Source organism: Myotis daubentonii, chromosome 8 (assembly GCF_963259705.1).
Source record: "Myotis daubentonii chromosome 8, mMyoDau2.1, whole genome shotgun sequence".
Classification (NCBI taxonomy): Eukaryota; Metazoa; Chordata; class Mammalia; order Chiroptera; family Vespertilionidae; genus Myotis; species Myotis daubentonii.
In genome coordinates this window covers 56,534,772-56,557,400 of record NC_081847.1, presented here as the reverse complement: position 1 = coordinate 56,557,400, position 22,629 = coordinate 56,534,772, and the positions used below count along the sequence as shown (strand labels likewise).

The window sequence follows — 22,629 nt, the reverse complement described above, 5'->3', positions numbered from 1 at the left end:
CCAAGTAAAAATATTATGTCAAGCCATATAATATTAAACTGACTGATCAATAGCTAATAATTATTAAAATCAAAAGAAACTTTAAAAATACTCAACTTGAATAGCATTACTTGTTAGAAGAGATACATTAACTACCTTAAAAATACAACTTAAATTAAAAATCCCACAACATAAACCAGACAAATTAGCTGGTTTTTATGTTTGGCTTTGTTTTAAAATAAGCCAGTACATATACAAAGGCTCTGTATATAGTATCATTTCCAAAAAAAGGAAAATTTTCAGACTTAAATTTGGCCGTTCATCTCTTTAAAATCTGTTTTAGAAGGCATGAATTCCACTTACCACATATTTTACAGCACTTATAAACTGGTTGTGGAAGAGCAGGTGCTGTGTTTCATCTTCAGGATTTGAAGCTGTGTAAAGCATGCCACAAACATTACAGGAAACTGCTCCAAATCTTTTTTGTCCTGCATCCTATTTATAAAAACAAACAAAAGAGTTTTGTCCTTCCAAAAGAATAATTCTAGAACATTAGCCTCTATACATGTCACATAAAGTGAGAAGTATTTAATCTACAATAAATAATACACAGTGATGATTACAAAAATAAAGATGTATTCTTTGAACTACATGCAATTTTTTCGAGAACTGTTCCACTTAGTAATTTGATCACTCACTCCACAGCATTTAATAACAAATGAAAGGAACTGAGAAATATCTTTAACACTACAATCTTGTTCCTAAAGCCCAAAATAGCAAAATACTCCACAAATGAGAATATATACTTTTATCTGGACTATTTATACTGCTAACGTTTAGAGAAAATAGTGCTTTACACTCTTTAATACCTTGTCTGTTCTCTTTAATGGTTTTAATCTAGTTTGTAGATATTAAACAGTATTTTGATGTCACCTGAAACTCTTGAGAAAAGGTAAAATTAATTTTTTCCTATTATCTATTACATAAGTACCAAAGACTAACTACAATCAACTATGATCCAGTAAATCATGCTTGTACTGTATGTTTACCAAATGTTTTCTATTCTTGGTCTTATTCAACAAGAAAATTTCAGCAATAAGACCTAACTTTAAGAATAAAATGAAAATAGTCCTTTTACTCTTTCTATTCTAAAACTATGCAATTTGAATTACTGAAAAAAAAATCTAAGATAGAAGTATGCATAGCACGTGAAAACAAGGGTCAAATAGCAAAGAGAAATCAAATGGTTAATAAAAGATTGTGTATAAAACTTAAGGGAAGTTAATTCTAAAGGATTCGAACTATTGACAAAATTAGTTACCTGCAAATCTATGTCAGGCAGAAAAATCAATTTGTAACTGTTGTTAAGATATACATATACTGCCCTAGCTGGTTTGGCTCATTGGATAGAGTGTCAGCCTGTGGACTGAAGAGTCCCGGGTTCGATTCCGGTCAAGGGCACATGCCCGGGTTGTGGGCTCAATCCCCAGTAGGGGGGATGCAGGAGACAACCAATCAATGATTCTCATCATTGATGTTTCAGTCTCTCCCTCTCCCTCCTTCTCTGAAATCAATTTTAAAATTTTTTTTAATATATTTTATTGATTTTTTACAGAGAGGAAGGGAGAGAGATAGAGAGTTAGAAACATCAATCAGCTGCCTCCTGCACATCTCCCACTGGGGGTGTGCCCGCAACCCAGGTACATGCCCTTGACCGGAATCGAACCTGGGACCTTTCAGTCCTCAGGCCAACGCTCTATCCACTGAGCCAAACCGGTTTCGGCTAAAATGTATTTTTTAAAAAAAGATATACAACATATCTACCATGTTAACCATTTTAAAGTGTACAATTCAGTAATGTTAAGTGCATTTACAATGTTGTGCAACCAATCTCCAGAATTCCTTTCGTTTTGCAAAACTGAAACTCTATACTCATTAAAGAGCAGCTCCCTAATCCCCCTTCCTACCCAGCTCTTGGGAACAACCTGGTTCTCGAAGACTTCCCTCAGAATGACAATGAAAATGATCCCTAACCGGTTTGGCTCAGTGGATAGAGCGTTGGCCTGCGGACTCAAGGGTCCCAGGTTTGATTCCGGTCAAGAGCATGTGCCTTGGTTGCGGGTGCATCCCCTCCCCGGTGGGGAGTGTGCAGGAGGCAGCTGATCGATGTTTCTCTCTCATCAATGTTTCTAACTCTCTATCCCTCTTCCTTCCTCTCTGTAAAAAATCAATAAAATATATTAAAAAAAAGAAAATGAGTGCCTGCAGCAAACGCACTCCAGGGCTTTTGATCTGCACAGTTCTGCACAAATACCCTGTCTACTGGCCTCCCCAGTCAATGAGTGTAATCTGAGACTGTCTCTATGAATTTGACTGCTCTAGGTACCTCATAGAAGTGGAATCATAGAGTATTTGTCTTTCTGTGACTGGCTTATTTCACTTAGCTTAATATCCTTAAGGTTCAACCACAGTGTACCATGTGTCGGAATTTCCTTCCTTCTTTAGGCTGAATAATACTCCATTGTAAGTATATACCGCATTTTGTTTACCCATTCAACCACTAATAGACACTTTGGTTGCTTCCATCTTTTGGCTAATGTGAATAATGAACATCGGTATACAAATATCTCTTCAAGCAGGCAGTTTTATAGGAATGAGTAAGCATTCCTGCCCCAATTTCCTCATTGGTAATTGGGAAATAATAGTAGTACTAATCTCATGATTTTTTAATATAGCTTAACTTGATTAATATGAGTGGCTTACATGGAAAAATGCATTCACAAAGTCTTAACTGCTATCATTATAATTAGTAACATCATCTCCTGACCAGCCCTACCCAACTGAAATGTAATCCACAAATGTAATTTTTTTAAAAATATATTTTATTGATTTTTTTTACAGAGAGGAAGGGAAAGGGATAGAAAGCTAGAAACATCGATCAGCTGCCTCCTGCACACCTCCCATTGGGGGTGTGCCCGCAACCAAGGCACATGCCCTTGACCAGAATCGAACCTGGGACCCCTCAGTCCACAGGTCAACGCTCCATCCACCAAGCCAAACCAGTTAGGGCCACAAATGTAATTTTAAATTTTCTAGTAGCCACATGAAAGAATACAAAGGCATATAGCGGTTATTTCCACTGATACATTGCCTACGGCAGCAGTTCTCAACCTGTGGGTCGTGGCCCCTTTGGCAGTCGAACAACCCTTTCCCAGGGGTTGCCTAAGACCATCCTGCATATCAGATATTTACATTACGATTCATAACAGTAGCAACATTACAGTTATGAAGTAGCAACGAAAATAACTGTATGGTTGGGTCACAACAATGAGGAACTGTATCTAAAGGGCCAGAAGGTTGAGAACCACTGGCCGAGGGCAAGGGAAACAAAGGAAAAAATTAACAAATAGAACTACATCAAACTAAAAAGCTTCTGCACAGCAAAAGAAACCATCAACAAAATGAAAAGGGAAACTACTCAATAGGAGAACACATTCGCCAATGATACATCTGATAAGGATTTAATTTCCAAAATATACAAAGAACTCATAACCATCAACACCAGGAAGATAATCCAATTAAAAGATGGGCAAAGGACCTGAATAGACACTTCTCCAAAGAGGATATACAGATTGCCAATAGACACATGAATGCTCAACATCACTAATCATCAGAGAGATGCAAATTAACACTACAATGAGTTATCACCTCATTCCTGCTGGCAAGGATGTGGAGAAAAGGGAACCCTAGTACACTGCTGATAGGAAGGCAGACTGGTACAGCCACTGTGGAAATCAGTATGGAGCTTCCTCAAAAAATTAAAAATGGATCTGCCATTTGACCCAGCAATCTCACTACTGGGAATATATCCTAAGAATCCCAAAACACCAATCAGAAAGAATATATGCACCCCTAGCAGTGTTATTTACAATAGCTAAGATCTAAAGACATCCCAAGTGCCCATCACTAGATGAGTGGATAAAAAAGCTATGGTACATTTACACAATAGAATACTATGCAGCTATAAAAAAGAAGGATCTCTTACCCTTTGAGACAGCATGGATGGACCTGGAGACTATTATGCTAAGGGAAATAGGCCAGTTAGAGAAAAAAAAATATCACATGATCTCACTTATAAGTAGAATCTAAAGAACAAAATAAACTGATGAACAAAACAGGTCCAGAGGTATGGATGCATGGAACAGAATAACACACCTTTATTATGGTGGGGGTTTAGGGGGAGGGGACAAGAGGAGATTAACCAAAGAATATATATGCATATATGCATAACCCCTGGACACAAACAATAACATGGTGAAGACCTGGGGTAGAGTGGGAGTTGGGTGGAGGGGGGCAAAAAGGGAGAAAATGGGAGACATCTGTAATACTGTCAACAATAAAATAAAATTTAAAAGAAAAAGAATGTAAAAGCAAACAGGTGATGACCCTTCAGTCCACAGACCGACGCTCTATCCACTGAGCCAAGCCGGCCAGGGCCCAGGTGATTAATTTAACAAAACATATCCTGAATATTATAATTTCATCATGTATTAGATATTTAAAAAACCTATTAGTGCTATATTTTGCATTCCTTTTTTTGATAAGCTTTTTTTTTTTTTAATCCTCACCCAAGGATATTTGTCCATTGATTTTTAGAGAGAGTGGGAGAAGGAAAGACAGAGAAATATTGATGTGAGAGAAACACATTAACTGGTTGCCTCCTGCAGGAGCCCTGACCAGGGCCGGGCTGGGGAGGAGCCTGCAATTGAGGTGCGTGCCCTTGACCGGAATCGAACCTGGGACCCTTCAGTCCACAGGCTGACGCTTTATCAACTGAGCCAAACCAGCTAGGGCTTAATTTTTTTTTTTTTTTGGTACCCATCTTTGAAATTAAGTATATTTACACTTACAGGCACATTTCCAATTCTCAAAGCCAGATGTGGACAGTACAGCCTTAGGTTCTACTTGTCTAATCCTGTTTCACTAGCATACTGACTTGACAACAAAAATATTATTAAATTACTAGTGGCCTGGTGCACAAGTTCATTCACATTGAAAGGAAAATAATTAGAAGAAATATTTTAACACACTGCGCACCAGTTTTATTGCTAGCTTTACCCAGTGGCCAGATAAGTTTCTACTGAACGAGTACAAAAAAGGTTTTACAAAGTATCATACTTTAAAAAGATATTAGCTTGTAAGAACATGTAATAAATAACTTCAAAATGAAATGGGCAATTTTAAGGCATGTCTTTAACATTTATGTAAAACACTGTGTAGTATGAAAACACAAGAATGCTCGGGTTCTGCCCGCAATGTGTTAATATTGCTATTCGCCCTTTCTCTATAATAGAAGTGTCAACCAAATTCACAATGGACAATGACAGATCGAAACACACGCATGCAATTGGCACCAGTGAAAGCTTTACATGTATCATGCATGCACGAGTCAACTTAGCCTTTTATAGATATAGAATAAACTTGCTTAATTAGACCTGCTTTCTGATTTAGCTAAACTTTTTCTAGCCCAGTGAAGCGCCTCAACTTCTCTTTCAGATAATTGTCAGCAACATAGCAGTAAATATCAACATGAAGCAGATTATTATTGTAGATCACACAGGGAGAACAAAGGGTAAAATATTTAACTGCAGCAGTGTTTGACTATAGTCTGTGCAGTGAGAAAACCTGAAGTCATTTTCAAGGTCCAAGATTTCTTCTTTTCAGTCGGGTCGTTTCTAAGCTTTCTAAATTTCCGTTTTCCGGCTATTGAAAAGAAAATAGGATTCCACCGAGTTTCCTATCTACCTACTCTAGGACTTCTGTGAGGATCAAATGAGATGAGGCACGGGAAAACACTTCACAGACATTGGTTAAAGTGTAAATGTTTCCATCTGGGTATAAAGCAAGTTGTGTTCCTGGGCTGAAGAAACTGCAAGGAGACTAGTCGCTAGGGAGAGGAAGCTGGGAGTTGCTACATGACGTCATTACCCGGTGCCCACAGCAACAGTTTCCGGGCTGGCCATGGGGTCTTGGCAGTGTCGCCTGTGATTTGGTGGGCTATCGCTCTGGGTGGTGGCAGGGCCTGTGTCCCACTTAGGGGAAGCCGAGTGTTGCTTTGTCAGCCAGGTCCACGTGGCCACTGCTCTATAAATGGCAAGTGTGCGTCACAGCAGCTATGTTGAGCATCTGCCCTCTGGTGGTCAGTGCACATCATAGGGACCAGTTAGACAGTGGGAAGAACACTTAGCATATTAGCCTTTTATATATATATACTAGAGGCCCGATGCACGAAGACTCATGCAAGAATGGGCCTTCCTTCCCCTGACTGCTGGCACCGCCTTCACTCCAGCCGGAGCCGCCTTTCCACCTTTCCACGCTGCCCAGAGGCCTGGAATGGCTTGGGCGGTGCAGAACGCCTCTGGCCACTCAGTGCCTGCATATGCAAATTAACCCACCATCTTTGTTGGGTTAATTGCATACTCACTCCTGATTGGCTGGTGGGCGTCACAAAGGTACGGTCCATTTGCACCTTTCTCTTTTATTAGTGTAGATAGAAGATATAGATATAAAACAACTCTTTGACTCACTAATCCTCCTAAAAAATTTCTAGACAATTCTTCCAAAGTTATTCTCCTATACAGGCAGTCCTTGGGTTACGTTGGACTCGACATACATCGTTTCTTGGTTATGTTGCCATCTCCCATTTATTGATTAAAAAAAAAAAGTTCCCTCATATCGACATAAGTACATATGTGTTTTATGTTTTTTATTATTTATTTCCAATTAAAGGTCAGAAATTGTTATCTTTCAAATTTTTTTTACTGTTTCACTTCATTACGTACTGCTGTGTACGTGCTCCATGTGAGTGACGTAGGTGCTTACGTAGGTGGGTTCTGACTTACGGTGAAAATCATGTTACGTCGTGCCATAAGAACGGATCTCTGACGTAACCCAAGGACCTACTGTATTAAACTTAGACTCAATCATCCAATCCCCAAAAATCCTACTGATTATGTTGACTGAAAGTACATTAAATGTTACTATTATTGTGAGTCCCTTCATTTCGTTTATATAGTGCTCACTCGTTCAAATTATATCTTTAGTCAATCAAAATATCTCCCTCTTTTCCACCTTATAACCAAATTGTAAAGTACTCATGTTCTGCCCTAGCTAGTTTGGCTCAGTGGATAGAGCGTTGGCCTGCGGACTGAAGGGTCCCAGGTTCAATTCCAGTCAAGGGTACATGCCAGGAATGCGGGCTCGATCCCCGGTAGGGGGTGTGCAGGAAGAAGGTGATCAATGATTCTCTCTCATCATTGATGTTTCTATCTCTCTCCCTCTCCCTTCCTCTCTGAAATCAATAAAAATATTTTTAAAAGAAATAATTTTTTAAAAAATAAAATAAAGTACCCATGTTCTATTTCAAGTTAACTATTGGTTTATCTTCCTGTAAAATGTTGTTGTAAAATTATAATGTATGTGCTAAAATATAGGTATTTTGAAAATCATTTTATGTATTAAGCTCCATGTTTTAATATTTAAACTAACTACTAAAAGACAGATCAAGTGCTATATTGCAGAAAGTAATAAATATAAAGTATCAGTATGTTATAAATCAAACTAGAAATATAGCCCACTGGTGTGACTCAGAGGTTGAGCGTTAACCTATGAACCAGGAGGTCACAGTTCAATTCCCAGTCAGGGCACATGCCCAGGTTGCAGGCTCGATCCGTAGGGGCATGCAGGAAGCAGCCGTTCAGTGATTCTCTCTTTGATGTTTCTATTTCTCTCTCTCTTTCCCTTCCTCTCTGAAATCAATAAAATTTATAAAAACAAAGGCACACACTTCATTAACAAGAAAAAAGAAATATATAAATTTGAATTTGTTTTTCATTCTCTCCAGAGGATATGTTTAGAGAGAGGACGGGGAGGGAAAGACAGTAACACAGAGAAACATTGATGTGAGAGAGAAATATTGATCAGTTGCCCCTCATATGCACCCTGACCAGGGATTGAACCCACAACCTAGGTATGTGCTCTGACTGAGAATTGAAACCACAACCTTTTGGTGTACGTGACAATGCTCCAACCAACTGAGTCGCTCGGCCAGGGCAAATTTAAATTTTTTTCTTTATTATGATAGACTCATTATTTGAGGATGGGGAGGGGGGAATTTGTAATGTTATCAGGAATATTTCCATAATGAAGACTTACGGTGACAAAAAAAGAGGCTCTTTAGAAAAAGAGAATGAATTTAATCTTTAACAATGTGCATAAATAAAATGTTTATGACAATACTTTACCAAAAAGGTCAAGTTATATACTTACTATGATCAACTGTTTTTCATCAACTTTCTCTGCTTCTTTTAATTTCAAATCCTTTGGAATTGTTATCTCCAAATGGGAATTACATTTGGGCCAAGAATGACTTGGTGGTGTTTCCCTTTAAAAAAACAAAAACAAAAACAAACTAGTAAATGTTATAGATCTGTATCACTTCAAATTATTGAAAGGAAAAAAATAACTTATTTTCTATGCAACACTGACAAATTTCAACTCCAAGGAGAAAAAAACTTAACATTTTAAAAATCAGGAATGGAAAACCAAGAACACTATTAAGTTTCAACAAATAAACAAAAACTGCAGCACCTTCTATAGTTTCAATAAGTTTAGCCATCCGAGTCACTACAGTTTGTCCTAAACACTGTTTTCAGTAATTTCTAAAGCAGTGGTCACCAACCTTTTGGACCTCACGGACCACCAGTGGTCCGTGGACCACAGGCTGGTTACCGCTGCTATAAAGTAAAATAAGTCAGGTTTAATTTAATTATATTAAAAACAAAACAAAAAGCTTCTGATCTACTTTAAAACTTTTACATGTTGATAATATCCAGCATTTTAAGGGATTTGAGGAAAGGAGCTTTTTCAAACACTTGCTCCACTTTGGAGGGAAATCTGGCAATGCAGGTTAAGTAACTCTGGCTATGAAATTTATCCTAGATATAAGTCACATAGTGGGCAAAGTTATATATGCTTCTCATAGGACTTTTTTTTAATAGAGATAAACTGGAAACAAACAAAATGTCTATAAAGTAAAGTGTTAAATAAGGAACAAAATCTAATGTAGATTTTAAATGAATGCAGTAAGATGGTAAAAGATGCCCCAAATACATTAACTAAAAAAACAAAAGGAATAAAAAAGCATATATAAGCATAGAAAAAAAAGATATAATGAATAGAAATTTGTGAATATCACTGTCTTTCTATGTGAAAAACTAAGGGTTTACAAGCATAACTTGTTAGGGAAAAATCTCCCACACTCAAAACTTACAGGTTAAAATCAAATTCTGTAAAAAACAGGACAGCAGACCCAAAATGGAGTCCCTTATCCTAAGCGCCAAGTCATCAAATAGAAGCTTAAATACAGTTTTGGCTCTCCTAGAAATACAATTTTAAAACAATCAATCAGTAATCACTTGATCAGCACTAGTTAGGTAATCTGCCTAATATACCCCAGCCATCCCCTACGGAAAGTAGCTCTGCAATAACCAACACTCCTTTTTTCTGCCAATATAACTTCCTTGTTCCCACTTCCTCTGCCTATAAAAGTCATTTTGTACAGCTCCTCAAAGCTCCTTTCTATCTGCTAGATTAAATGCTGCTCAATTCTAATTGGTTTTGCTCAAATAAACTTAAAATTTTTAATATGCTTCAGTTTATCTTTTAGCTGTTGTCATATTTACACTTATATTAAACTAACATCTTACCTGTTATCACTGGTCTTAGATGTTTGATTGAGTATATTGTGCTGTTTGGGAGTTGAACCTGTAATTTAATCAAGATGGGTTATGTATTAAGCTTTATACTAGCTATCCATCTAATAGTTAAAAAATCATTCACAGAAGAAAAAAAGGTCAATATATTACATGCTTTATTTTTATTAAAGACCATTTGATAAAATTAGAGACCCCTTTATAGAAATTACTCTTCAGAGAAAAGGCAGAAAGGCTGTGCAGAGCCGCAAAGAGATCTAATGGTAAATTAACAGTATGCCTCTAGTTTAACCAATTACTAGAACTGAACAATACAGGAAATTGCTTAATGTATGCATAATTATATAACCTCAAAATAGAAATAAATGAAAACATTTTTGTTTAAAGAAATTGTAGTCTCTGGCTCATCCAGTGTGGCTGGCTGGTTAAGTGTCAACTTATGAACCAAGAGGTCAGTTTGACTGGGTTCAATTCCCTGTTAGGGCACAAGCCTAGGTTGCTCAATCCCCAGTAGGGGGCATGCAGGAAGCAGCCAATTCATTAGGTACCATTTCTCCAGAGAGTAAGTCACAAACAAAACAAAAGATTTAAAATAAAACAATTTTTGGGAGGGAGTCAAAGAATCACACCTAAGTTCTTTAAACAAGTCAATCAACAAAAGCAATTATGAAAAAAAAAAGCAATTATGGTAGTGATCACACTTTTGAAAAACATAAGTAAGCAATGGTTAAGAAGGGTTTAACAGGCCTACCTGGTAGTACATATGGTTTCCTGTTATACTGACATTAAAAAAAAATCTCTGAACATTGTGAAATCCAAGTAATATTTTCAAAGTGTTACCTGGAAATTTACTGTCCCCTGTATCAATTTTTGCTTGACTAAGCAGAGTTGAAGCAGTAGTGTTATTTTCTACTAGATTATTTTCCAGTTTAGATTCCAAATGCAGGCTGAAATTCTGAACACATAATTCAAAATGTTAATATGTGCCTTTATATCAATCTTTTAGTCTTATACTAAAACTCTTTTAGTGACTCTTAGCATACTAAGAAAATTTAAGATAATTCTTTTTATTTGAAGTAATTCATCTAGACATGCCTTAAAAGTCTCTTCATGACCTCCCCACAAGCCATCCTGCCAGCATCAGCTCCCATTATTCGCCTTCATGCTACACTGAAAAACTTACTTCTCCCACAGTATATTCCATATTTGCCTGGCTCAATATTTTTTCTGAGTTTTACCTACCTAAACCTTGCCCAATACAGTAGCCACTGCCACATTTGACTATTAAGCTCTTAAAATGCAGTTAGTAGACTGACTCAAGATGTTATAAATGTAAATCACACACTGGAATTTTTACAGTTACTACAAAAAAGGCAAAATATCACAATTTTTAAAACTGATTGCATGTCCAAATGATAGTATATTTATACTAGTGACCCGGTGCACAGATTCGTGCACATTGAAAGGAAAATAATTAGAAGGTGGCCAGCAGGGCAGGACTGGGCAAGATGGGCCAGACATACCCTGGAGCCAACCTCCCACAGTCCCTCCCCAGCACCTGCCAGAGGGGCCCCTCAGCCTGGCCTGCGGGGATCGGGCCAAAACCAGCACTCCGACATACCCCGAGGGGTCCTGGAGTGCAAGAGGGCACACTGCAAAGTATGCAGTAAACCAGATTTGGGGCCGACAGAGCCCCAGAAACAACATAACCCATGGCCGAAGGTGGAATCTCGCACCACCACCCCACCCCCACCCCCCGCCGTGAGGAATCAGGCTCCCTCCTCTCTGGTTTCAGGGTGTGTCACCCAAGAACCACCGCTGCCAAGTCATTGCAGCTTGGCAGTTCCCGCATTGAGCGTCTGCCCCCTGGTGGTCAGTGTGCATCGCAGCAAGCAATCAAACTCCCAGTCTCCCAGTCAAACTCCTGAGGAAACACTTTGCATATTAGCCTTTTCTATATATAGACTAGAGGCCCAGTGAATGAAAATTCATGCACTGGAGGAGGGGATCCCTCAGCCCAGCCTTCTCCCTCTCACAGTACGGGAGTGCTCAGGGGCAGGAGGTGACCCGGCGATCAGGGGAAAACAACACCCCATCACACCTCTGCTACTGCCACTGCCGGCAGCACAAGCCTCAGCCGGCCCTGGTTACCTGCACCTCGGACCAGCCCTGGGAAGCTGGGCAGCCACCATCCAAGGGTTGCCTGTGCCTTGGGCTGGCCCTGGGCAGCTGGGGGCTGAGGGGACTAGGGGACTCTGGAGGCAGGCGTGTGCACCTGCCGCCCCAGCGGAGCTGAGGGGACTGAGTGCCGCCATCTTGTGGCTGTGGGCGCAGCCACCTTTGAGGGTGGGGTAGTCAATTAGCATATTCCCTCCTTATTGGCTGTGGGTGCTGCCATCTTTGCAACCACATGAGGGTCAATTAGCATATTCCCTCTTTATTAGATAGGATGACAGAATAAATAAAATATAATTTTACCAGTTTCTCTTCTTTTTTAAAGCTATCAGAAAAATTTAAAAGATATATGTGGTTATTATATTTCTACTGGATAGTGCTAATCTAGAACACCTTTCTTCCTGTATACACTCAACTCATTACTTAAATATTAACCTCTTCCACAAAGCCTTTTTCAAGCTTTCCCATTCCCTTCCCCCAAATTTGGAATAATTTTCCATCTACTTCATATCTACCTGTTCATGCCCGTATGACTTCCTATCTTGAATGTTTTTGGTTCATCTCCTATAATTCTTAAGAGCAAAGATCATCATTATATTTATCTCTGTATCCCTAAGAGCCCCTGAGTCAGAACCTTGTCAAAGCAGATACTCAATACCTTCCAAAAGAAAAAACTCCAGTCTCTATCAACATTGGCTATCTCAGAGAAATGGAAATAAAAAGGAAAACAGTTAACTTTCTGAGCATGTGTATATCTATCTGTACTGAGATTGTTACAATGAATGTGCAACATTTTTTTTAACATGTTTTTGAAAAAGATGAACTTTTTTTCATTGAAAAGTCAGAAAAATTAAAAACAAGACCAATATTACCAATTAATCTTCATTAAAAGGAAATTAAAGTTAATGGTTTTAAAAAAATTATAAAATAACTGAGCTTTACAATCCATATAGCACAAATAATTTAAATTCAGCCCAAAGAATTCACTGAAGGCCCATTAGATGAGATGCTTAAACTTATCAAATCATCATTGCAGTACAGCTGAAACTAACACTGCATAAAAGAGCAAATTACGGGCACCCATAGAAAAAGTTTTCAAATGATGTAAGATTTGTTTCACGTTTTCATATACATGCAAACTGTTAGCATTTATGTAAACATTTAAAACACAAATAGTGCTGAGTATTCTTTATGTATATATATAAACATACACAGTAAAATCATAAAAAGAAAAATCTACACCAACTCTAAGAAGACAGGTGAAATGGAAAGAAGAGGAGGTATTTAACCAGGGGTGGGCAAACTTTTTGACTCGAGGGCCACAATGGGTTCTTAAACTGGACCGGAGGGCCGGAACAAAAGCATGGATGGAGTGTTTGTGTGAACTAATATAAATTCAAAGTAAACATCATTACATAAAAGGGTACGGTCTTTTTTTTTTTTTTTTAGTTTTATTCATTTCAAACAGGCCGGATCCAGCCCGCGGGCCATAGTTTGCCCATGGCTGTATTTAACTCTATCTGTAATGCATTTTTCTTATTTTAAAAGACACAAATTCGCCGAAACCGGTTTGGCTCCGTGGATAGAGCGTCGGCTTGCGGACTGAAGGGTCCCGGGTTCGATTCCGGTCAGGGGCATGTACCTGGGTTGCGGGCACATCCCCAGTGGGAGATGTGCAGGAGGCAGCTGATCGATGTTTCTCGCTCATCGATGTTTCTAACTCTCTATCTCTCTCCCTTCCTCTCTGTAAAAAATCAATAAAATATATTTAAAAAATAAAAAATAAAAAAAATAAAAGACACAAATTCAATAAAATGTTAATTTTTGTCAAATTTAGGTGGTAGAAACTAATGTAATGTTAGTCTTTGTAATACTGAGAATGCTTGAAATATTCAAGAATTTTCAAATATCAATAAAATTTTTAAGCACATGTTTCATAGGACTGTTTCTCATAATGTTTCTCAAGACAGAGGGACTATATAAATCCAAAGCACATTTTAATAAAAGCAATAACACTGTGGTCTAAGTGAGTATCTCTATTCTAGTACAGTTTAGTCCAAAAAAATGAATATTTCTTATTCTTCAATATATTATCTTTAACACTAGATTGCCCAAGGAAGTCATTTTGACTGCTTTTTAATTTCAATTAGAAAAACAATTATGTATATAAGGACACAATGTCTTAGAATTTTGTGACTTTTTGTACAACATATAAATGCGTTTATTAATAATTGTAATTACCTCCCCCCTCCTTCATTTCTGGTATATATATATATATATATGTGTGTGTGTGTTATACCTATATTGCCCAAAAGCAGTCATTTTGACTGCTTGGGAAATTTTAAATAATCAAATGACTCTTATTATTGAATTGAGTAAATTTCTTATATGACCAGTTCGGCTCTGTATTGAAATAACAGTTTTCATTTTTTTTCGATTACCGTCACATGATAACATACAAGTACATGATAAATTGTCGATACTTGATAAGTTCCAATTGCTCAATAAGCTAAACTAGTACTTGTTATTCGAATCTTTATGCAGTGATACTTGTTCTAATAAGTTGTTGATTTTATTTCTTTTGCGCCCTAAATTCATGAAAGAAATGTCGAATAGAAGTGAGTTATTGGAAAAGCTAAGGAACATAAATGAAGAGTGCTCGATATTATTCTTTCACAATGCAGTCATTTTGACTGCTTTTGGGCAATATAGGTATATACTAAGTTTCAGTCTTTCTAGTGTTAAACTGTCTCCTTTCAAGTTTTGACAGGTATTTCTGCATCAAGGAGTAGAAGACACTCTCCAGCAACCCTGGAGTACAAGCTATGTTTGCTGACAAAACACCCTGAATAGAAAGCCAACCCATCTCTACAAGCAGCCACACTTACTACTAATACTACCAACTCACTATTTACTTCCAATTACTATCAGTATTTGAATAATCACCTTCTAATTGATGCTCTCATTTCCATTTGTACAGAAAATAAAATCTAAGAGTATCATGTAGTGTCTGTTCTCTTTAAGTTCACTTTGATTTTTACTCCATGAGAATAAACAATGATCTATATTTTCATGGCTTCTGGTATAAAGCCCAGGCTCCTCACTCACACAAATTTGCTCCTAGACCAAAATGCCTACAAAGAAAGCTTTAAATCACTCCCAAAACTTTAGGATGACTTGACTTTTTTCTCCATTCATAATTTTTTCCCTCAAATCATCTTTTAATGCTCAGAGTATGTTGCTATAGAAAGAATGCTGGGTCCTGGTCAGGTGGCTCAGCTGGCTGAGTGTCATCCCATGCACCAAAAGGTTGCAGGTTCAATTCCTGGTCAGGGCACATACTTAGTTTGCAGGTTCCATCCCGTCTAGGCAAATATGGGAAGCAACCAATAGATGTTTCCCTCTCATATTAATATTTCTCTTTCTCTCTCACTCTCTTCCTCTCTCTAAAATCAAGAAACCTATCCTCAGATGAGGATTAAAAAAACAAAAAGAATGCTGGGCTTGAGATTCAGGACATCTGGATTGTAATCCTATTTTTGCCACCAAACATGTGACCTAAATCACTTTCTGCTATTGCTCAGTTTTCTCATTATAAATTTAAATAATTGAAACAAATTAGCAGAGTTTTAAAATCTGTAGTATAGAGCTCCATGGTTCTATATATATGAAATTTCTGCTCACTGGTTTTACATATGATATTTTACCTATGATTTAATTTGGAAAGAAATGGGCTTAGCTGCTTTTATAAAGTTTCAAAACTGCCATCTTAGATAATTCATTGAAAGTTTCTTTTTATTACACTGTTTTTCATTGACTTTTCCATTTTAAAAGTTCTTAGCCACGCCCTAGCTGGTGTGGCTCAATTGGTTGGAGTGTTGTGTCCTATTCAACAGAAGGTTGCAGGTTTGATTCCTGGTCAGGGCATATACCCAGGTTGTCAGTTTCATCCTCGGTCGGGCACATGCAGGAGGCAACCAATAAATGTTTTATTCTCACATTGATGTTTCTCTCTCTCTCTCTCTCTCTCTCTCTCTCTCTCTCTCTCCCCTTTTCCCTTCCTCTCTCTTTAAAATCAATTTTTTTAAAAGCATGTCCTTAAGTGAGGATTAAAATAAAAATTCTTAGCCACTATAATTTAAGACTAAAGACTGAAATATTTACATCTTTCAAACATGTTATTTGCCAATTGTTCAAAATGGCAAACCAAAGGAAACCCTACTGACATAAATTTTTAATTTTTAAATTTTATTAAGTGGAGAAAATAGGCTGATTTGTGTCAGATGAAATTAATTTTAATAGCTTGGTCAGAATTTAGCCCAACTTAAAATTCTATAGTTTAGTCACTATGAAATATAGTTTCTGTGGTTACAATTAACAGGAAAAATGAAACATATCACTATGTTAAATGAAAAGGAAAAGCTAGCCGAAACCAGTTTGGCTCAGTGGATAGAGCGTCGGCCTGCGGACTCGGGGGGTCCCAGGTTCGATTCCGGTCAAGGGCATGTACCTGGGTTGCAGGCACATCCCCAGTGGGAGGTGTGCAGGAGGCAGCTGACCGATGTTTCTCTCTCATCGATGTTTCTAACTCTCTCTCTCTCTCTCTCTCCCTTCCTCTCTGTAAAAAATCAATAAAATATATTTAATAAAAAAAAAAAAGGAAAAGCTAAAATTCAACTGGTTTATGGTTCAGATTAAAAAAAAAAAGAACCCTAGCCAGTTTGGTTCAATGGATAGAGTGTTAGCCTGAGGACTGACAGGTCCCAAGTTTGATTCCAGACAAGGGCACATTTGGAGTTTGGGCTCGATTCCCAGTAGGGGGCATGTAGGAGACAGCCAATCAATGATTCTCTCTCATCATTGATGTTTCTATCTCTCTCTCTTTCTCCCTTCCTCTCTGAAATCAATAAAAATATATTTAAAAAATAAAGAGTGAAAATGAGGAAATAATGAAACATGCATGTAAATGTGAGACTCACCACAAGACTGGATTAATAAAACAAATGACTCTTCAGTCTTTTATGATTCCTAAGATAAAATATATTATAAACTTATTTCTTATTAAAGAGTACTCAGACAATTCTATTGTACATAATAAAAATAGATTACCTTATCTAGTGTTGATTCAAAAGAATCTTTCATCTGGTTATCCAATGGTGAGTCAGGAAGTGGTTTTATCTGATTATCCAAATGACAATTTTCAGGAGCTTTTTTTGTGGCTTTATTCATTTCAACTGTAATATCACTACTTTTAACTTCTTCAGAATTAATTTCTTCCTGCTGGCAAGCTATATCTTTATCATATGGTTTTGTCCTTAAAAATGTACTTTGAGTCACTGGATGAGGCATTTCTAACGCTGGTAGTGAAAAACTAGTTCGTACTAAGCCCAATTTAGGGGAAACTTGAGAGTCCAACTTATTTTGCTGCACAGAGTTAAATTTTGAGAGTTTAATTTTAGTCCAGTTGGAGTTCTTTTTAGTTGAGCTGTTTATTCCATTTAGTACACATTTCACAGGCTTTGTTTTTCTACTGGGGAAGAAACGATTACACTGAACATCCTGATTTGTTTCCTTCTGATGAAGTATTTGTCTTTCACTATCAGCCTTTTCCAATTTTATTTCTGCAGGCTTCTCCTCCTTTACACTTTCCGTTTGTAAAGATTCCTTTTTTACCTCTACAGTATCTGACTCGATTTCACCAGCAATTTCTTCACAGAGCTGGAGAATGCTACCTCGTTTATTCTTTCCTGCTTGCTCATTATCTATACTTTGTTCAGGCACTGATGGCTGTGAACTTTTGGAGAGTTTTGCACTAGTATTTAGTTGTGAATGAACCGACTTCTTCATCTCATTTTTTTTAGAGACCACTGTAGTAGCCATACTTGATCTTTTTATCTCAGAAGTTACAGGCACAGATTTTGTTTCCTCTTTTCTAATATTCTTCTGAAGACAGTTTTCAGATGCTTTTATGCACTGAGAACTACAAGTATAAGTTGACTGATGCTCTATTTTGCGTTTTTTTCCTTTAGGGGAATTCACTACTTCATTAATAACTGGATTTTCATCCTCTTTAGAGTCAGATTTTATTTCCAGTACTTTTCTTTTCACATGTTTTTGACTTGTTTTAACTTTATTAGACTTATTCTGAGTATTGCTAGAGTATTCTCTTCTTGCTGGTGGCAAACTCTGTTTAACTGCCTGAACTTGACCCTGGATTTCTCTACTCCGCAGAGACCTTGTTGAAACCTCCGTAAGCTGCTGTAGTCTTTGTGATCTCCGGTTAGGCTGTTCATTTGATTTAGGGGTTTCATGCACTGATTTTTTCTGAGATTTCTTTTTTGTAGATTCTTGTTGAGAATGTCCCTTCAGAGTCACCATATTTTTATTAATGGACTTACTAGCTTTTTCATCATTGGATGCTGCCTTTGCTGACCTTGTACTCATACATGTCCCTAATTCAGGCTGATTTATTTTACTTTCACTAGAAGATTTAACCATTGACTTTATAGCTTGCTTTGGACCTGATCTCTTTGCTAGATGCTTTTCAGAACCTTGAATTTGTGCTTCTAAATTCTTATCATCACATTTTTTAATAACATTGGAAGAATTTTCTTTTGATTTCTCCTGAATGGACATTGTTCCTGAATCAGGTCCTCCTTTATTGAGTGGCTTCTGAGAGAATTTTTGTATCCTGGTAGGTGCGAATGCTGAATGTCCAGTATTATTACTGAGGAGCAGACCTTAAAAAATGACTTTGATGCCGATACACATTTTCAACAAAAATACTAGTTTGCTTCAAATAAGGTTTCTGTCATCCCTAGAACATGATAAAAGCTGGCATAAAGGCTAAAAGACATCTGCTTTACTTTGAGCAAGGCAATAGAAATTTGAAGACAATTTAATTCTTATTTGATATTTTTAGAACTTTTTGTGAAAGATACTTAGTTCAGGTTCAATCTGTTTTGTTAATTTTTCATTTAATATTGGATTTCAGGTCGGCCCTATTACTGGAGGAGTTATTTATCACTGACCTCTCTGTTTTGACAAAGTTTTTGAAAACTTTTTTCTTCTGGAGTCTAGCGATATTGCACTTTGATTCATTTGAAACATGTCTTCCCTTATTTGCTGAGTCTGTTGGTTTCAAGTTCTTATATAACCTCTTTCGTTTAATAAAATATTTTATTAACATAGATTTCCTTTTGTGCTGCCATTCCTGAAAAATTAAAAAATAATAAATTTTATACAATCCAAGAAATATGGCAATGCTAATACTATACAGAAATAATCTTTATTTACATAAAATCTAACTTCTCCTTTTGAATTATTTAGTCTGTATAATTAAGGCTAAGAGAATAAAGTATCCCAAGTACATTCTTATGAATAATCAATAATGTGCCCTACATAACATGCATAGATGATGAAAATTAATTTACTTGGGGTTACTTACACTTCTGTTCCCACAAGACAAAATTGATCTTTCAGCCACCATAACTCAATAAATTTGACAAAATCATTCCTTATATATCAACACATTACATAGCACCTACAAGAAAAAGTATTTTTAAATGTTTAAAAGGTAGAGAAAAAATGTAATCATTCATTTACCTCCCATCAAATATCACAATCCATAATTTTACCCTGTCCTAACATTAGTCTTCAGAGCTTACTTTATACACAGCATAATTTCAGTATTTCTAACATCAAGTAAACAATGTTACATGCATCTAACAGAATAGCATGTATCAATTCTATATTGCAGGACAAAAGTCTTAATACAAAAAAGAAATAGTTAAATGTGCATATGTGTTACACTGGTAACGTAGGCCCAGCCAGCATGGCTCAGTGGTTGAACGTCAACCTATGAACCAGGAAATCACAGTTCGGTTCCCTGTAGGGGCATATGCTTAGGTTGCAGGCTCGATCCCCAGTGTGGGGCCTGCAGCAGGATCAGTGGTTCTCTCTCATCATTGATGTTTCTGTCTCTCTTTCTGTCCCTTCCTTTTTAAAATCAATAAAAATGTATTTTTTAAAAAACTGGTAAAATAAAATATTATTGTGAGGAAAAGCAGTGTTGCATAAGTAACTCTATACATAGAAAAACAATGACAGTTAAAAAGGCATATTTAGTCCTGGCCAGTGTGGCTGAGCTGGTTGGAGCTTCATCCCTGGCACCAAAGGGTCTCAGGTTCAATTCCTGGCCATGGCACATACCCAGATTGTGGATTCAATCCCCAGTGGGGAAATGTACAGGAGGTAACCAATCAGTGTTTCTCTCTCACATTGATGTTTCTCTTTCACTCCCTCCCTCCCTTCCTCTCTCTCTAAAATTAATTCACAAATGCCCTGACCGATTTGGCTCAGTGGATAGAGCATCCGCCTGCGGACTGAGGGGTCCCAGGTTCGATTCCGGTCAAGGGCATGTACTTTGGTTGCGGGCACATCCCCTGTAGGAGGTGTGCAGGAGGCAGCTAATCGATGTTTCTCTCCCATCGATGTTTCTAACTCTCTATCCCTCTCTCTTCCTCTCTGTAAGGAATCAATAAAATATATTAAAAAAATAAAAATAAACTAAAATCAATTCACAAAAATAAAATAGGTTACTTCTGAGATTTCTCCATATTTTAAGAAAAAGGCAAATTTAAGCACACATTAACCTTTATTCTCATGTAAAACCTACTAAAAATACACTAGAATAAAACAAGACAAACTCATAAATCCGAAGGAAAAGAGAAAATGTTAAGCAGCAGAACTACAGAAACCACAGAATCCCTCAGGATTCAGGACCTGGCAATACCAGGCTCCATAGGAGATGGGGATAAAAATGGGACTAAAAAAAAAGTTAAAATGCCCTAACCGGTTTGGCTCAGTGGATAGAGTGTTGGCCTGCGGACTGAAGGGTCCCAGGTTTGATTCTGGTCAAGGGCATGTACCTTGGTTACGGGCACATCCCCAGTAGGGGGTGTGCAGGAGGCAGCTGATTGATGTTTCTCTCTCAACACTGTTTCTAACTCTCTATCCATCTCCCTTACTCTCTGTAAAAAAATCAATAAAATATATATATTTTTTAAAAAAGTTAAAATATTGCAAGACTGCCTTTCCAGTTACAGGCACCCAGAAGACTGCCCTACATCATTCCCTGAAGACAGGAGGTATAAATCTCTGGTCAGAGTAAAACAAAAGGCTTTTCATCTGGGGGCTCAATAGTCACAGATAAAGCAATAAGTAACAAAGTGACAACAAAGAAAATAAGTAGTTCATATACTGATTGGTAAAACCCACTCCCTTCAACCTCTTTGCCTACTCAGAGACTCCTAGAGGACACCAGCCAAGCCTATGCCTTCTACAAAAAAAAAAAAAGAAAACTGAAAGATTATTTTCTAATGAATTTGACAAGTCTAGAGAAAAGACCTAAAAAAGTACCAATAAGGCCCACAGTCAGTAAGCATAGACACATACACATACACACACACACCAGTCAAGATGGTGGCATAGGTAAGCACAGTACTCAAATCCTCCCACAACCACATCAAGATTACAACAGAACAACCATCATTCAGAGCTGCCTGAAGTCTAGCTGAACAGAAGGCCTACAACTAAGGATATAAGGAAAAAGTCATGTTAACCCTGTCCAATAGTCTAGTACTTGGGGTTTTAGAAAACAGAGAAAAAGAATTAACAACAATTAAGAATGCAAAAAATTTTCCTAAAACTAAAAGTTCAGAAGTAAATATATATAGTAGAGGCCCGATGCATGAAATTCATGCAAGAGTAGGCCTTCCCCTGCGGACTGAAAGGTCCCAGGTTCGATTCCGGTCAAGGGCATGTACCTTGGTTGCGGGCACATCCCCAGTGGGAAGTGTACAGGAGGCGGCTGGTCGATGTTTCTCTCTCATCGATGTTTCTGACTCTCTGTCTCTCTCCTTTCCTCTCTGTAAAAACTCAATAAAATATATTAAAAAAAAAAAAAAAAAAAAGAGTAGGCCTTCCTTTCCCCGGCTGCCAGCACTGGCTTCCCTCTAGCACCTGGGACCCGGGCTTCCCTCACAGGCCCAGCTTCGTCCAAAGGATGTCTGGAGGGACATCTTCTAATTAGCAGGAAGCGCAGAGAACCCCAAACAAAAGGAATCCAAAGAGGACCACACCAAGACACATCATAATTAAAATGCCAAGAGCAAAAGACAAAGAGAGAATCTTAAAAGCAGCAAGAGAAAGAAACCCAGTTACCTACAAGGGAATACCCATACGACTGTCAGCTGATTTCTCAACAGAAACTTTGCAGGCCAGAAGGGAGTGGCAAGAAATATTCAAAGTGATGAATACCAAGAACCTACAACCAAGATTACTTTATCCAGCAAAGCTATCATTCAGAATTGAAGGTAAGATAAAGAGCTTCACAGATAAGGAAAAGCTAAAGGAGTTCATCACCACCAAACCAGTATTATATGAAATGCTGAAAGGTATCCTTTAAGAACAGGAAGAAGAAGAAAAAGGTAAAGATACAAATTATGAACAACAAATATGCATCTATCAACAAGTGAATCTAAGAATCAAGTGAATAAATAATCTGGTGATAATAGAATCAGAGACATAGAAAGGGAATGGACTGACTATTCTTGGGGGGGGAAAGGGGTGTGGGAGGTGCGGAAAGAGACTGGACAAAAATCGTGTACCTATGGATGAGGACAGTGGGTGGGGAGTGAGG

General features: G+C 37.6%; 1 protein-coding gene across 11 annotated transcripts in view; it reads right to left on the bottom strand.

The window, feature by feature from the left end:
• The window catches only part of ESCO1 (establishment of sister chromatid cohesion N-acetyltransferase 1), a 39,552-nt gene that overhangs the window by 11,113 nt on the left and 5,810 nt on the right, over window positions 1–22,629 (bottom strand). For 9 of the 11 annotated variants that reach the window (XR_009454129.1, XR_009454132.1, XR_009454130.1 and 6 more), the window contains exons 3-8: window positions 19,375–19,470; window positions 17,037–19,140; window positions 10,593–10,707; window positions 9,747–9,804; window positions 8,308–8,422; window positions 343–474 (exon numbers count right to left, since the gene is read on the bottom strand). Coding sequence is in view for 5 of the 11 variants with exons in the window: in XM_059706492.1 (XP_059562475.1) it covers window positions 343–474; window positions 8,308–8,422; window positions 9,747–9,804; window positions 10,593–10,707; window positions 17,037–18,563 (1,947 nt within the window). In the remaining 6 variants the exon portion in view is untranslated. The remainder of the gene's footprint in view (window positions 1–342; window positions 475–8,307; window positions 8,423–9,746; window positions 9,805–10,592; window positions 10,708–17,036; window positions 19,141–19,374; window positions 19,471–22,629) is intronic. The other 2 variants (XM_059706490.1, XM_059706491.1) reach the window with 1 other exon arrangement.